The sequence below is a fragment of the Macaca thibetana genome, chromosome 3, assembly GCF_024542745.1.
Source record: "Macaca thibetana thibetana isolate TM-01 chromosome 3, ASM2454274v1, whole genome shotgun sequence".
Classification (NCBI taxonomy): Eukaryota; Metazoa; Chordata; class Mammalia; order Primates; family Cercopithecidae; genus Macaca; species Macaca thibetana.
The window spans coordinates 141,981,722-141,997,735 of record NC_065580.1 but is presented as its reverse complement, the minus strand read 5'-3'; the positions used below and the strand labels follow the sequence as shown (position 1 = coordinate 141,997,735).

The 16,014-nt window shown below is 49.6% G+C and overlaps 2 protein-coding genes across 2 annotated transcripts in view; both read left to right on the top strand.

Moving 5' to 3' along the window:
• ARPC1A (actin related protein 2/3 complex subunit 1A) overlaps positions 1-16,014 on the top strand; it is a 374,209-nt gene that overhangs the window by 250,973 nt on the left and 107,222 nt on the right. The gene's annotated exons all lie outside the window — the stretch shown is intronic.
• The window catches only part of LOC126950446 (myosin-16), a 74,532-nt gene that overhangs the window by 6,239 nt on the left and 52,279 nt on the right, over positions 1-16,014 (top strand). The window contains exons 3-12 of the mRNA XM_050783938.1: positions 3,120-3,276; positions 4,539-4,566; positions 5,546-5,642; positions 6,662-6,754; positions 8,391-8,454; positions 9,287-9,385; positions 11,143-11,250; positions 12,844-12,978; positions 13,644-13,912; positions 15,591-15,761. Coding sequence (XP_050639895.1) covers positions 3,120-3,276; positions 4,539-4,566; positions 5,546-5,642; positions 6,662-6,754; positions 8,391-8,454; positions 9,287-9,385; positions 11,143-11,250; positions 12,844-12,978; positions 13,644-13,912; positions 15,591-15,761 — 1,221 coding nt within the window. The remainder of the gene's footprint in view (positions 1-3,119; positions 3,277-4,538; positions 4,567-5,545; positions 5,643-6,661; positions 6,755-8,390; positions 8,455-9,286; positions 9,386-11,142; positions 11,251-12,843; positions 12,979-13,643; positions 13,913-15,590; positions 15,762-16,014) is intronic.

The following is a 16,014-nucleotide window of genomic DNA, read 5'->3' as shown; positions in this document are numbered from 1 at the left end:
TGTAATCCCAGCACTTTGGGAGACCGAGGCAGGTGGATCAAGAGGTCAGGAGATTGAGACCATCCTGGCTAACACGGTGAAACCCCGTCTCTACTAATAACACAAAAAAAATTAGCCGGGGGTGGTGGCAGACGCCCATAGTCCCAGCTACTCAGGAGGCTGAGGCAGGAGAATGGTGGGAACCCGGGAGGCGGAGCTTGCAGTGAGCCGAGATTGCACCACTGCACTCCGGCCTGGGAAACCGAGCGAGACTCCATCTCAAAAAAAAAAAAAAGAGAGAGAGAGAAAGAGTCACACCCACTCCCGGCTGAGCCTGGAGCCTGGAGCCTGGGCTGAGAATGTCAAGATGCAGGCTCAAAGGTCAAGCTCAGGGCCAGGGCTTACCTGGGGCTATTCTGCATGCAAGCCCTTGTTCCTCCTGGGTGACCACATCATGACTTTGGGCCAAGGGACTGCAGGCTCTGTGGAGTATAGCCTGAGAGACCAGGGCAGGGAGTCCCCTCCTACATTAAAGCGCCTCGATAGAGCCACTAGTGCAACAACGCTAGCTGGCAAGGGCTGCTCCCAGCTGCTTCTCTCTCAATTCCTCCTGACCACAGCAGGGAGGTAACTGGCTTCCAGGCTGCTGTCTGCCCCCACCCCACAGCTGAGACAGGCTGGAGGGGAAGAGTGATTCCATGGCTGGCGTCCCGGGATGAGACACCGTGTGTCATACTCTCAGCTGTTCCACTGGGTTTCCTTCATCATCTCTTTAGTCTTTTTTCCTGTGGATCAGTTTCTACTTAATAAGTTTCCTTTTGAAAATTCAGCATATCCCAGTCATGCTAAGGAGAAGCTGGTGGCAGGGAGAGGGGTGGATGGGGAGCAGTTATTCTTACTTGGTTCAAAATGGAAGGGTTTAAAGTTGAACTGAAACCAAGTATTTGGTGGAGGGTTTAGAGGTCAATGTGACTGTCCAGCAAGGAGAAGGGAAATTTAAGATTCATAGATTTGGCCATTTCCTATCTTCACTTATTCTTCCTGCTGTTCATTTATTTAATGATGTAATTGGTTTTTCTGGGGTTTTGTTGTTTGTTTGTTTGCTTGTTTGTTTGAGATGGAGTCTCACTCTGTCGCCCAGGCTGGAGTGCAATGGCGCAGCCTCAGCTCATTGCAACCTCCACTTCCCAGGTTCAGGCGATTCTCCTGCCTCAGCCCTGTTAGTAGCTGGGATTACAAACATGCACTACCATGCCCAGCTAATTTTTGTATTTTTAGTAGACACAGGGTTTCACCATGTTGCTCACGCTGGTCTCGAACTCCTGACCTTGTGATCTGCCTGCTTCAGCCTCCCGAAGTGCTGGGATTACAGGCATGAGCCACTGCACTTGGCCTTCCTGTTTTTTTTTTAAAACAGGGTGATTTCCTACAAAATTGCAATCTTGGAGTGAAAAGAAAGTTGGGGTCTCTTTTTAAGAGGAGGTCAAGGCTGGGTGCAGTGGCTCATGCCTGTAATCCCAGCACTTTGGGAGGCCAGCATGGGTGGATTGTTTGAGGACAGGAGTTCATGACAAGCCTGAGCAACACAGTAAGACTCCCATCTCTACAAAAAAACTTTTTAATTATCCAGGCTTAGTAGGCACATGCCTGTAGTCCCAGCTACTTGGGATGTTGAGGTGGAAGGATCGCTTGAGCCCAGGAGGTCAAGGCTGCAGTGAGCTATGATTGTACCACTGCACTCCAGCCTGAGAGACAGAGCAAGCCTCTGTCTCTAAAAAAAAAAAAAAAGAAAAAGAAAAAGAAAGAAAAAGATAGGTGGTCAAACCTAGCTGCCACAAGTAGGGAGCTGCATCCACACAGTGAAGATTCCACAGCTTTTGAATCACCCTAGACATCTCTCGATGGACTCTCATGGAAAGCCAGATATATTAAGTGGCAAAAGCAAAATATAAAACAGTACTATAGGCTGAGCACAGTGGCTCGCGCCTGTAATCCCAGCGCTTTGGCAGGCCAAGGTGGGTGCATCCCTTGAGGTCAGGAGTTTGTGACCAGCCTGGCCAATATGGCGAAATCCCATCTCTACTAAAAATACAAAAATTAGCCTGATGTGGTGGCGTGCACCTGTACTCCCAGCTGCTCAAGAGGCTGAGGCAGGAGAATCACTTGAATCCGGGAGGCAGAGGTTGCAGTGAACCCAGATGGCACCATTGTACTTCAGCCTGGGTGACAGAATGAGACTCCGTCCACAAACTATATATAAATAAAAAAATATATATATGGAAGGGAGCAAAAGAAACTAGCCCAGCATTTACCTGTGGTGAGGGTAGGGGTGGACAGGGAGCAAGTGGTATATACTTTGCAGTATATATGTTGCCACAGTGACAGTGTTACCTATTCAAATACAGATGGACCCCAACTTACAATGGTTCAAGTTAATGATTTTCGACTTTATGATGGGGCAAAAGCAATACACATTCAATGCACTCCTCGATTTATGATCAAACCCATCATATGTTGAAAATATCATAAATCGACTTCTAATACAATATTTTCAACATATGATAGGTTTATCTAGATGTGACCCCATCTTAAGTTGAGGAGTGTCTGTAATTAAACCAAAAGAAAACAAAAACAAATATATATTAAAGATAAGCCTTATTTAGCTTAATGAAAACAGACTCAGATACTCATAAGATTTTGCCTCCAGAGGGCTGAGTTTTGTTGTTTTTGTTGTTTTTGAGACGGAGTCTCACTCTGATGCCAGGCTGGAGTGCAGTGGCACAATCTTGGCTCACTGCAACCTCTGCCTCCCAGGTTCAAGCGATTCTCCTGCCTCAGCCTCCCGAGTAGCTGGGATTACAGGTGTGCACCACCACTCCCAGCTAATTGTTTTGTATTTTTGGTAGAGACAGGGTTTTACCATGTTGATCAGGCTGGTCTCAAACTCCTGATCCCAGGTGATCCACCGGCCTCAGCCTCCCAAAGTGTTGGGATTACAGGCGTGAGCCACCACACCCGACAGAAAGCTTACCTTCTTCACAGCTTGCTCTTTGATAAACTGGGGCCTGAAGGGAACTTCACTGGGGGAAAAGGGTACCAGGAGGAAGAACCAGCTGACCATCTTCCCTCCCTCCCACCAGACCTACTCGGGCTTGTTCTGCGTGACAGTCAACCCCTACAGGTGGCTGCCCATCTATGGGGCCCGTGTGGCCAACATGTACAAGGGCAAGAAGCGCACAGAGATGCCACCTCACCTCTTCTCCATCTCTGACAACGCCTACCACGACATGCTCATGGGTGCGTCAGGGTGGGCTCGCTTTGCTGGGGCAGGGGTGGCGGGAGACAAGCCTTCCTTTGCCATTGTGGCTCCAGACACATTAAGACTTTGTGATACCCCATCCTAACCCTGACCCTGAGCCACCAGTTGAAGTTCTTTGCTAAATGTTGAGCAGCAGCTGCTGCTACTGGGTGCCAGGGCTCGGTAAGTGTGCTGGGTACTTGCTAGGCACCAGCCCTACCTCACACCCTATCTCATTTAAGCTTCACAAACCCATGGGATGCCAAGGTAAGTAGGTAAGTAACTTGCTCAGAGCTCAAGTTAATGCTCTTAACTATTACCTGTATGATCTTTGCTGCATATTATAGTGATTCCTCTACGTGATTTTTTTCTTTTTTTTTTTTTTTTTTTTTGAGATGGAGTTTCACTCTTGTCGCCCAAGCTGGAGTGCAATGGTGCGATAGCTCACTGCAACCTCCACCTCCTGAGTTGAAGCAATTCTCCTGCCTCAGCCTTCCACGTAGCTGGGATTACAATCATGTGCCACCATGCCCAGCTAATTTTTATATTATTAGTAGAGATGGGGTTTCAACACGTTGGGCAGGCTGCTCGTGAACTCCTGACCTCAGGTGATCCACCCACCTCGGCCTACCAAAGTGCTGGGTTTACAGGCATGAGCCACCGCACCAGGCCATGATTTGTATTTAAGAGATGGGGTCTCTGTTGCCCAGGCTGGAGTGCAGTGGTGCAATCTTAGCTCACCGCAGTCTAGAACTTCTGGGCTCAAGCAATCCTCCTGCTTCAGCTTCCTGAGTAGCTGAGACTATAGGCATGTGCCACTATGCCCAGATAATTTTTTAATTTTTTGTAGAGACAGGGTTTCACCATCTTGCCCAGGCAGGTCTTGAACTCCTGGGCTCCAGCCTCAGCTTCCCAAAATGCTGGAATTACAGGCATGAGTCATGCTGTCCAGCCCTCTGTGATTTTTGTCCTCATTTCTCTTTATGTTGCTTAGGGCTGGGTAGCTTTATGGCAACTCTGGGCTGGTAGAAAGAGTGGCTGATAAATTCCTGATCCTTTCTGCAAGGGTGTACACTGCAGGGATGGGCACGGGGCCACAGATCCCACAGGATCCTGGATTTTGGCCTCCAAGTGTAGCCAAGGCCACGATCTAAGCCAGTTGGAATCTGGGGAAGCCCTGACTGGCTGGGGCATTGTTGAATGCCTAGTTTCTAAATGTTTCCTAATTACACCTTCCTGTTTCTTGTTTTCTTCCCTACAGATCGTGAAAATCAGTCTATGCTAATCACGTAAGTGTCTCTTCCATCTCTCAGTCTATACACATATAATTAGATCTGTGTCTTACACATATAATCAAGCCTTCCTAGAATTAATTGTGGGACTTTGTTTGGAACTCTGCAGGCAGTGAGTGGGCTTAGCAGGGCGGGTGAGGCTGCACCTGCTAAACTGATGGGGTGGCCTCCCTGTCTCCTGGACCTCCCCACCTGCCTGTCTGTCCTAGCTAGGGGGTGAAATGTGAACAGAAATGTGTACCTTTGAGGCCAGGTGTGGTGGCTCACACCTGTAATCCCAGGGTTTTGGGAGGCTGAGGCAGGAGGATCGTTTGAACCCATGAGTTTGAGACCACCCTGGGCAACATAGTGAGACCCCATCTCTACAAAAAATTAGCCAGTGTGGTGGTGCACACCTGTAGTCCCAGCTACTCAGGAGGCTGAGACAGGAGGATTGCTTGAGCTCAGGAGGTTGAGGCTGCAGTGAGCTATGATCACACCACTGCACTCCACAGATGACAGAGCAAGACTCTCTCAAAAAAAAAAAGAGAGAGAGAGAAAGAAAAGAAAAGAGCACTTTTCCTTTCTTTGAGATGGAATCTCACTCTGTGGTCTAGGCTGGAGTGCAGTGGCACTATCTCGGCTCACTGCAAGCTCCGCCTCCTGGGTTCAAGCGATTCTCCTGCCTCAGCCTCCCGAGTAGCTGGGATTACAGGCACGTGCCACCATGTCTGGCTAATTTTTGTATTTTTAATAGAGACGGGGCTTCACCATGCTGGCCAGGCTGGTCTCGAACTCCTAACCTCAGGTGATCCTCCCACCTCGGCCTCCTGAAGTGCTAGAATTATAGGCATGAGCCTCTGTGCCTGGTTAACTTTTGTATTTTTAGTAGAGATGGGGTCTCACCTTGTTGGCCAGGCTGATCTTGCTTCTTTTCTCTGCGGCTGACTGCCCCCTCTTCCCGCTTCTCTTGTCTGCTCTTTTTTTCCACCTGCAGTGGAGAATCTGGTGCTGGTAAGACTGAGAACACGAAGAAGGTCATCCAGTACTTTGCCAACATCGGAGGAACTGGCAAACAGACCACAGATAAGAAGGTAGAGCTGACTGGGTGGGCCCAGGGTCTATTTTCCGTCTTCAGGCTTCTGAGACACACACAGTGGCGACCCTTCAATCTTCACAGCTGCTCACAGCTTAGGGCCATTTTACAGATGAGGAGACTGAGGCTTAGAGCGAAGTGATTTGGATGGGGTCACACAGGGAGAAGGTGGCCATAAATCAGGATCTTCTCCCCGAGGACTTGTTCTGCTGCCCCAGGCCATGTCTGCGTCCAGAGGGACAGGTAGCAGAGCCCCTTGTACTTGGCAGAGGAGAAACGGGAAAGTTCGCTGCCTGTTAAGTGGCTTCTGCAGGCCCTGGCTGCCCCAGGGGCACAAAGAGCCTTAGCTGGGCAGCCAGCTAAGGCAACTGTAAAAGGCCGACAGAGGCCAGTCACAGTGGCTCATGCCTATAATCCCAGTACTCTGGGAGGCTGAGGTGGGAGGTCACTTGAGTCCAAGAGTTAGAGACCAACCTGGGCAACATAGCAATACACCATCTCTACAAAAATCTTTAAAAATTAGCTGGGAGTGGTGGCATGTACCTATAGTCCCAGCTACTCAGGAGGCTGAAGTGGGAGGATCACTTAAGACCAGGAGTTGGAGGCTGCAGTGAGCCAAGATAGCGCCACTGCACTCCAGCCTGGGCAACAGAGCAAAACCCTGTGTCAAAAAAGGGGCGGGGGGATGTGTAGGGAGGGGTTTCAGACTTGCTCAGAGGGCTCTCTACCAACAGCAGAGTGAGGAAACAGTAGCTAGGGATCAAGTCCAAGTGGCTGCCCATGTCCCCAGGTGCCTGTCCCAGTGTCATGGAGCCACAGAGGGACAGACGCTGTCAGGCAGGGGCCCTCCTCCCAGGTTACTACATGCAGCCCCTCTGGCCCTGATTTTCTGGCCACCCCAAGGCCATTCTCCTCCTGGGTTCCCAGCACATGAGCCACTGTCATTTGCAAGCCCAGTCCCTCAGCCCTGGCCTCCCAGGCAGAGGCCAACTAACTTTGGGTTTCTTTCTGCGTCAGGGGTCTCTGGAGGATCAGATCATCCAGGCAAACCCCGTGCTGGAGGCCTTCGGGAACGCCAAGACCACCAGGAACAACAACTCCTCTCGCTTCGTAAGTGTGGGGGCTGCATGAGAGGCCCCCTGGGTGGTGAGACAGGTGTCACGACCCCGCCCCAGGTAAAGAAATTGAGGCTGGTTTAAATTAAGGTCAAAGGGGTGGGGCAAGTGAAGACATCCCCTTCCCAGAGATGTTTAAGGCACAGCAATCAGAATCAAATTGGCAACGAGGCAAAACTAATTCAAAAGACAAATAATCCCTCGTGGAATTCAGTGCAAGATTTGAAGACTCTTCCTAACCGGTCCAATCAGCCTCAACACCGAGAACTACAAATTGCAAATTTCACAGGTCATTTTGTATCAAAACATCAATTATGAAGCACGTAGAATTTTTCAATGGTACGAAAACATTCTCTGGGTTCTGCAGAGACCCGGACAGGGTTAACTTTTTTTTGTTTTGATTTTTTTTTTCCCCTCAGAAATTGGTTTTCTTTGATGTATCCAAGTCTTACATTTCTCAACAAAGAAAAAAACAAAATCTCTATTAGCGTAAAAGAAGGAGGCTGGGCACAGTGGCACACTCCTGTAATCCCAGCACTTTGGGAAGCCAAGGCAGGAGGATCCCTTGAGCCCAGGCAGAGTTGCCAGGCCAGCCTCGGCAACATAGCAAGACCAGCCCCCATCTCTATAAAAAATAAAAATTAGCCAGGCATGGCCATGCATGCCTGTAGTCCCAGCTACTTGGGAGGCTAAGGTGGGAGGATCACCTGAGCCCAGGAAGTCGAGGTTGCAGTGAGCTAAGATTATGCCACTGCACTCCAGCCTGGGCAACAGAGCAAGACCGTGTCTCGGGGGGTGGGGGTGGGGGGTAAAAAGTATCTAATCAGCAAACAGAACCCTCTTTAGTATTAATATTTAAGTCAAGTGGCTTTGATGCAGAACCTTGGCGACAATAAGGGTGGAGGCGCTGGGAGGTCACCTGGGGAGACAGATTAACAGCAGCAAGAAGCTGCAACCTCCTTCCACGCTGGAGGGACATAAGAGAGGTGCTGTCCTAGGGTCCTAGTGGGTTCTTAAACCAGTGCAGCTATCTGGCGGGAGCTGCAGTCACAGAGGCACCCTGAGACGCCAACTAGAGAGGAGCGATGCCCTGGCCTGGTCTCCCTCACTCCCACGTCTCCTCTGGGGCTTCCCATCGGCAGAGCGCAATGAGCTTGCACGAAGCCTGGGAAAACAGGGCTGGCAGGGGGTGAGAGGAGGAACAGAGGTGAGTGCAGACAGGCCCAGGAGCAGCCGAGGTAGAGAGAGTCCTGTTTCCAGGAGAATTTACTGATGGCTCTGCCATGCAAGCCAGAGAGAGGAATGACACGGAAGTCTCCCGATAAAGAAGCATGGGAGGTGCTCCAAATTCACATGGTGCCTGGTCTCTACACAGAATTCCAAAGGGTAGCAGCCCTCCTGCTGGCACTTCTCTCCCTGACAAATGCCCCAAACCACAGACCCTAGATTTAGCTCCGAGACCTGTCCGTGTGCTTCTCTGCCTATCTTCGTGGGAAATCCACTACTGCAATAGAGCCCGGTTACATCCCCGCAGGCCCCGATCAGCAACCCTTGGCCAACTCTGGGCCACTTATTGCTCTAAAGCTATGGCCGACCTCCCTCCTGATCCCTCCCTTCTCTTCCTTGCTCAGGGCAAGTTCATCCGAATCCACTTTGGAACCACAGGGAAACTGGCTGGAGCCGACATCGAGAGCTGTAAGTCAGGCCCTCCTTGGAGGGTTTGTCTGGGCAGCTACATGATCTGTGAGGCCCAGTGCAACATGAAAATGAAGGGCTCTTGTTAAAAAATACCAAGAATTTCAGGCCAGGCGAGGTGGCTTATGCCTGTAATCCTAGCACTTTGGGAGGCCGAGGCGGGAGGGTTGCTTGAACCTAGGAGTTCAAGACCAGCTGGGCAACATAGTAAGATCCCATCTCTACAAAACAATGTGAAAAATTAGCCTGGCATGGTGGTACATGCTTGTAGTCCCAGCTACTCAGGAGGCTAAGGCAAGTGGATCGCTTGAGCCCAGGAGTTAGAGGCTGCAGTGAACAGTCACCAGTGGTGACTGTTCTGGGCTTTAAGGAGAGGGGATTCCTGCTTTGAACCTGGGAGGCGGAGGTTGCAGTGAGCCAAGACCACTCCATTGCACTCCAGCCTGGGCAACAGAGCAAGACTCCATCTCAAAATAAATAAATAAATAATCACACCACTGCACTCCAGCCTGGGCAATGCAGCAAGACCTTGTCTCTAAAAATCGTAATAATAATACAGGAATTTCGAAACAGCAACAGAGGAGCATTAAACCAAGTGGGAGGTCCTTCTGATTGCAGCCTGTTAGTGCCCAGGAGGCTGGCCCCATTCCCAGGACTCCCTCCGTGACAGTCAGGTCCCTGGAGGCTGCCTGTCTGGGAAGAGCGAAACGTGGGGCTCACCACCACTGGTGCCTGTTCTGGGCTTTATGGAGAGGGGATTCCTGCTTTGTATGGAGCCCTGAACTCCAGGGAAACAGCTGTGTACTCACCAGGATCTTCACTTCTTTTTCAGATCTCTTAGAGAAATCTCGTGTCATCTCACAGCAAGCAGCCGAGAGAAGCTACCACATCTTCTACCAGATTCTCTCAAACAAGAAGCCTGAACTTGTTGGTAAAGACCTTTATGTCTATCCACCTGCCCCTGACCTTGCTTTTCTTCTTTTCCATAAGGAAAGAATTCCCATGTGTAGGGAGTCTCGTGTCACTCCTGGGGTTCTGTGATAATGTCTTCAGTTTAAAGTGATGTGAATGGGGCTGGGTGTGGTGGCTCATGCCTGTAACCCTAGGACTTTGGGAGGCAGAGGCAGGTGGATCACCTGAGGTCAGGAGTTCAGGACCAGCCTGGCCAACATGGTGAAACCCCGTCTCTACAAAAATACAAAAAAAATTAGCCGGGCATGATGGCAGGTGCCTGTAATCCCAGCTACTCAGGAGGCTGACGCAGGAGAATTGGTTGAACCTGGGAGGAGGAGGTTGCAGTGAGCCAAGATCACTCCATTGCACTCCAGCCTGGGCAACAGAGCAAGACTCCATCTCAAAAACAAACAAACAAAGTCATGTGAATGGGTTACAGGGAACTTTCTCCAAGTTCTATTTGCACATCGCATTGCATCCTCATAGTAGCCAGATGAGGACCACTGTGGGCCCATTTCACAGATGAAGCTTTGAGTACCTGCAAAATCTGGGATATAAACAGGAGATGTGAGGCTTTAAACCGTTTGTGTCTGCAACCTGCTGCCTCTGAGCCTGGTGCTCGGGCAGCAGCACGGGGATCAGCCCAAGACCACGATGAGCTCTGCCAGTGCTTGCCTGCACAGTCCCAACAGGCTCTCCTCTTGGCAGACACAGCATACACCAGGCACACAGCTCAGAGAGTGGAGGACACTCACCCACTCAACTGGATGCCCTTGTGCAGGTGCCAACATGCTCAATGGTCCACGGCAGACCTCCCCAGACATAAAGTGGGAGGAGGGATGAAGACTCAGTCTTACAGACACACACACACCTCCTAACCCAGCCAGAAATAAGGGCATTGAGTACCAGTCCCCACCCATAGGTGGGCTTTCTTTGTTTGGACAAAGTATACTTTTAAATTAACAGCATTTTGAGATTGGGAGACTTCACATAAAAATGCAATTTTCAGCCAGGTGCAGTGGCTCATGTCTGTAATCCCAACACTTTGGGAGGCGAAGGCAGGAGGATCGCTTGAGCCCAGGAGTTTGAGACCAGCCTGGGCAACACAGCAAGACCCTGTCTCTACAAAAAATAAAAAATGGCTCACACCTGTAATCTCAGTACTTTGGGAGGCCAAGGCAGGCAGATCACCTGAGGTCAGGAGTTCAAAACCAGCCTGGCCAACATGGTGAAACCCCATCTCTACTAAAAATACAAAAACTAGCTAGGTGTGGTGGTGCGCACCTGTAATCCCAGCTACTTAGGAGACTGAGGCACGAGAATCGCTTGAACCCGAGAGGCAGAGGTTGCAGTGGGCCGAGATTGCTCCACCACACTCCAGCCTGGTGACAGAACGAGACTCCGTCTCAAAAAAAATTTTTTTTATAAATAAATAACAAAAATTAGCCAGGTGTGGTGGTACCTGTGGTCTCAGCTACTCAGGAGGCTGAGGCAGGCAGGTCACTTAAGCCCAGGAATTCAAGGCTGCAGTGAGCTATGATTGTGCCACCACACTCTAGCCTGGGTGACAGAGCCAGACCCTGTTGAAAGACAGACAGAGAGAAAGAGAGAGAGAGAGGAAGGAAAGGAAGAAGGGATGGAGAGAGGGAGGGAGGAAGGGAGGAGAGGTTAGAGATGGCAGAGAAGAAAACCGCATGTCCGCCATTGGTTAACCTGCTTTGCTGCTCTTGGCAGAGAGTTTGCTGCTGGTCCCCAACCCTAAGGAATACCATTGGGTCAGCCAAGGCGTCACCACGGTGGACAACATGGACGACAAGGAGGAGCTGCAGATCACAGACGTGAGTGGGCAGGCAGAGCTGGAACAGGACGGGGAGAAGGCTTGGGACTCTGCGTGCATGGCCACTAGATCGGGGTGGCGGTGGGGACAGGAGCCCACTTAGAGTTGCCAGACAGCTGCCCAGATCTTCCCTGGAGATTTCTGGGGTTGCAGTCAGCGTTTTATTCCAAGCCCATTTTAGCAAGCTGAGTTTCTCTTTGCAGAGTCGAACTAGAATTCCATGGGGACTTCAGGGGCCATCAACCCCAGGCAACTTTTCCTCCTCCCCAGCCCAGCTAGAAGTGACTCTGTCATTCTTCCGGTCCCCACCACACCCTCTGGCTCCTCTTACGACACTCAGCACTCATGACTCCTGTTAGGATTATTTGTGTACTAGGTTCTCTCTCCTCTTGGACAACAGAATCAATTCCTGATTTATCTTTGCCTTCCCCTCACCTAGTACCTGGCATGAAGCCTTAACAATAATAATAGTGCCAGGCACAGTGGCTTACACCTTTAATCCCAGTGCTTTGGAAGGCCGAGGCAGGAGGATTGCTTGAGTCCAGGAGTTTGAGACCAGCCTGGGCAACATAGTAAGACCCCGTCTCTGCAAAAAAAATTTTAAAATTAGCTGGGTGTGGTAGCACGCACCTGTTATGATAACCAGCTACTCAGGAGGCTAAAGTGGGAGGATCACTTGAGCCCAGGAGTTCTAGGCTGCAATAAGCCATGATCATGCCACCACACTCTAGCCTGGGCAACAAAGTAAGACTCTATCTCAAAAAAATAAAATAAAATAACTGGCCAGGCATGGTGACTCACAGCTGTAATCCCAGCATTTTGGGAGGCCAAGACAGGGGGATCACTTGAGGTCAGGAGTTCAAGACCAGCCTGACCAACATGGTGAAACCCCGTCTGTACTAAAAGTTCAAAAAATTAGCCAGGCGTGGTGGTGCATGCCTGTAATCTCAGCCACTTGGGAGGCTGAGGAAGGAGAATCACTTGAACCCAGGAGGTGGAAGTTGCAGGGAGCAGAGATTGTGCCACTGCACTCCAGCCTGGGCAACAGAGGGAGGACTCCATCTATAAATAAATAAATAAATAAATAAATAAATAAATAAATAAAATTAGCCAGGTGTGGTGGCACGCACCTGTTATCCCAGGTACTCAGGAAGCTAAAGTGGGAGGATCACTTGAGCCCAGGAGTTCTAGGCTGCAGTGAACCATGATCGTGCCACTGTACCCTATTCTGGGCAAAAAGGTAAGACCCAATCTCAAAAAATAAAATAAAATAACAATAATAATACCTCCCTTTCTTGAGCACTTACTATGTGCCAAGCACTGGACTAAACGTTGTCACATCATTCTGATCTATCCTTATCATCACCATCTTGCAGATGATGAAACAGAAGCCAGAGAGGTTATTGTAAATAAATAAAATGACTATATTGCAGAACATCTGATCTGGGCCCCTTGGAGGAAAACAGAACTCTCCCTGTTCAGGGGATGTCCAATTCCAGCGTCCATGCCTTGCCACAGTGGCCCTTTGGCGTGGCCTCCACTATGTAGAATGAGAGGCCAGGGGTCACGTGACTTCATCTCTGTTGCTTTGCAGGAAGCCTTTGATGTGCTGGGCTTCAGTGCCGAGGAGAAGATGGCCGTGTATAAGCTGACGGGAGGTATCATGCACTTTGGGAACATGAAGTTCAAGCAGAAGCCCAGAGAGGAGCAAGCTGAAGTGGACACCACTGAGGGTGGGTGCTGGGGCTGGGGCTGCTCAGAGACAAGGTGGCCAGTGTGGGGAGTTCCCTGCTTTCCAGGGCTTTGTGACCATTTTAGGGATATGCCAGCTCTATGTGGCTGCAAACCATGTATGTTCAGACATTGATATTTTCAGAAAGGCACAATTGAGAGTCAAGACGTTATTTTGGTTTTGTGTTGTTGTTGTTGCTTTAATTTGTATTTATTTTTTGAGACAAGGTCTCGGTTTGTTGCCTAGGTGGGAGTGCAGAGGTGCAGTCACACAATTGTGGCTCACTGCAGTCTCAACCTTTTAGGCTCAAATGATCCTCCTGCTTCAACCTCCTCAGTAGCTGGACTACAGGTGCACGCCACCACACCTGGCTGATTTTTTTTCTGTTTGTAGAAAGGGGTCTTGCTATATTGCCCAGGCTGGTCTCAAACTCCTACCTTAACCACCCAAAGTGCTGGAATCACAGGCATAAGCCACCTTGCCCAGCTGCCACCTGACCTTGAGCAAGTGTAGAAACTACCACGTCTTTGTTTTCTCATTGGCAAAATGGGATCTCCTCCACCCTGCCTTTCTCCCCATCCCTGAACCACAAGAGATGTTGCCAGGTTTCTCCTGGACATGGCAACATCTTCCTTGCACTCACCTGATTTTTCCATCTCTACTCAGTGGCTGACAAAGTCGCCCATCTCATGGGTCTCAACTCTGGTGAACTGCAGAAGGGCATCACCAGGCCCCGGGTCAAAGTCGGCAATGAGTTTGTGCAAAAAGGTCAGAACATGGAACAGTGCCAAAACTCCATTGGGGCTCTGGGCAAGGCTGTCTACGACAAGATGTTCAAGTGGCTGGTGGCCAGGATTAACAAGACCTTGGACACCAAGATGCAGAGGCAGTTCTTCATTGGAGTGCTGGACATCGCTGGCTTTGAGATCTTTGAGGTGGGCCTGGCCTTGCATTTGGTTTTTGCTTTGGGGTGGCTGTCCTCCTTATGTAAGCTACTTTTTTGCTTGTATAAGTTATAAAATTCTCATGTTTCTCACCTTGGACCTGGGGCAGACCAATCTCAGTTTGCCACTGGATCTCTGACTTTTTCTCACCTTGGTTCCAAGTCCTGAACGGGCCGGGCGCGGGGGCACTTTGGGACCAATCTCGGTTTGCCACTGGATCTCTGACTTTTGGACTCCAGAAATTTCCAGCTTCATTTGTATGGTTCCAAGTCATAAAGAATGGTGTGAACTTTAAGGATGGGATGAGTGGTGTGCTGAAGCCAGCCTGTACTGGCTAACAAGATTGTGTTATTTTCAGGAATTCTGTGAGCCAGTTGACATCATGTTGATAGCTTGAAATTAGCCATGGCTTGAATATTTACACCATGGAAATTGGCAAACACTATAAATCAGGGGTTTGGTTTTTAAGAAGAGCTGATTTATCAGCTCACCACATTAAAAAAAAAAAAAAAAAAGCTTGTAAACCCCTTTTATTAGTCCATTTTCAAACTGCTATAAAGAACTACCTGAGACTGGGTAATTTATAAAGAAGGGAGGCTTAATTGACTCACAGTTCTGCATGGCTGCGGAGGCCTCAGGAAACTTACAATCACGGTGAAAGGCAAAGCGGAAGCAGACACGTCTTACATGGTGGCAGGAGAGAGAGAGCAAGGCAGGAGGTGCCAAATACTTTTAAACCATCAGATCTCATGAGAACTCCCTTGCTATCACGAGAACAGCATGAGGGAAATCTGACCCTATGATCCAATGTGGGGATTACAATTCGATATGAGATTTGGGTGGGGACATAGAGCCAAACCATATCACCCCTTAAACTCCTTCATCTTACAGATGAGGAGGAGAAAAACTACAGAGAAAAAGACAAACTGCCCTCAGGCATATGGGGTTCAGATCCATAGAGCATTTCGAGTGATTTCCATCCCTGGAAAGAAAATGGTTCTTTCTTCAATGATTTCTATTCAGACTGGGGCCGCATGCAGTGGCTCATGTCTGTAATCCCAGCACTTTGGGAGGCAGAGGTGGGAGGATCACTTGAGCCCAGGAGTTTGAGACCAGCCTGGGCAACAGGGTGAGACCTCATCTCTTTTTTTTATTTTTATTTGTGTTTTTTGTTTTGTTTTGTTTTGTTTTTGAGACAGAGCTTCACACTTTTTGCCCAGGCTAGAGTACAGTGGAGCCATCTCAGCCCACTGCAACCTCCGCCTCCTGGGTGCAAGTGATTCTCCCGCCTCAGCCTTCCGAGTAGCTGGGGTTAAAGGCATGTGCAACCATGCTCAGCTAATTTTGTATTTTTAGTAGAGACAGGGTTTTACCATCTACCTGTCTACCATCCAGGGCTGAAGTCTGGTTGCCTGGATTTTGGGTCTGAACATCATACTGTGTGGCCGGAGGCATGTGTTAAACCACTTTGTGCCTCTGTAGAAGAGGGAACAGAGAGCTGCTTCTCATAGGGTGCTAAATGGCCATTGTTAGGCACTTAGGGCAGTGCCTGACACTAGTGGGCCCTCTGCAAAGTTTTGTGTTGCTTTTGGTCACTTCATTCAATCCTAGGAGAGGCTCTGTCTGTGCCTGTGCTGACACCCCTCTTTCTGCCCTCCTGCCACCACAGTTCAACAGCTTTGAGCAGCTGTGCATCAACTTCACCAACGAGAAGCTGCAGCAGTTCTTCAACCACCACATGTTCGTGCTGGAGCAGGAGGAGTACAAGAGGGAAGGCATCGAGTGGGTCTTCATCGACTTTGGCCTCGACCTGCAGGCCTGCATCGACCTCCTGGAAAAGGTGACTTGCTTCTCAAAGGAGGGGCTTGGAGAGAGGCCAGGGCCAAGGGATGTCACTGGCGCATGCAGGGAGGTGGCACTTGGCTTCAGGGAAGTCAGTGACACCACTGATGACCTTCCTTGGTATGACCTCTAGCTCCCCATCTGCAAAATGGGTACTGAAGTGACTGCAATGACTACTGTTCATTGGGCTATTGTATGCCACCATTCACTGGATCATCACAACCTATTGTATGTGGGGGAGGGGATACTTT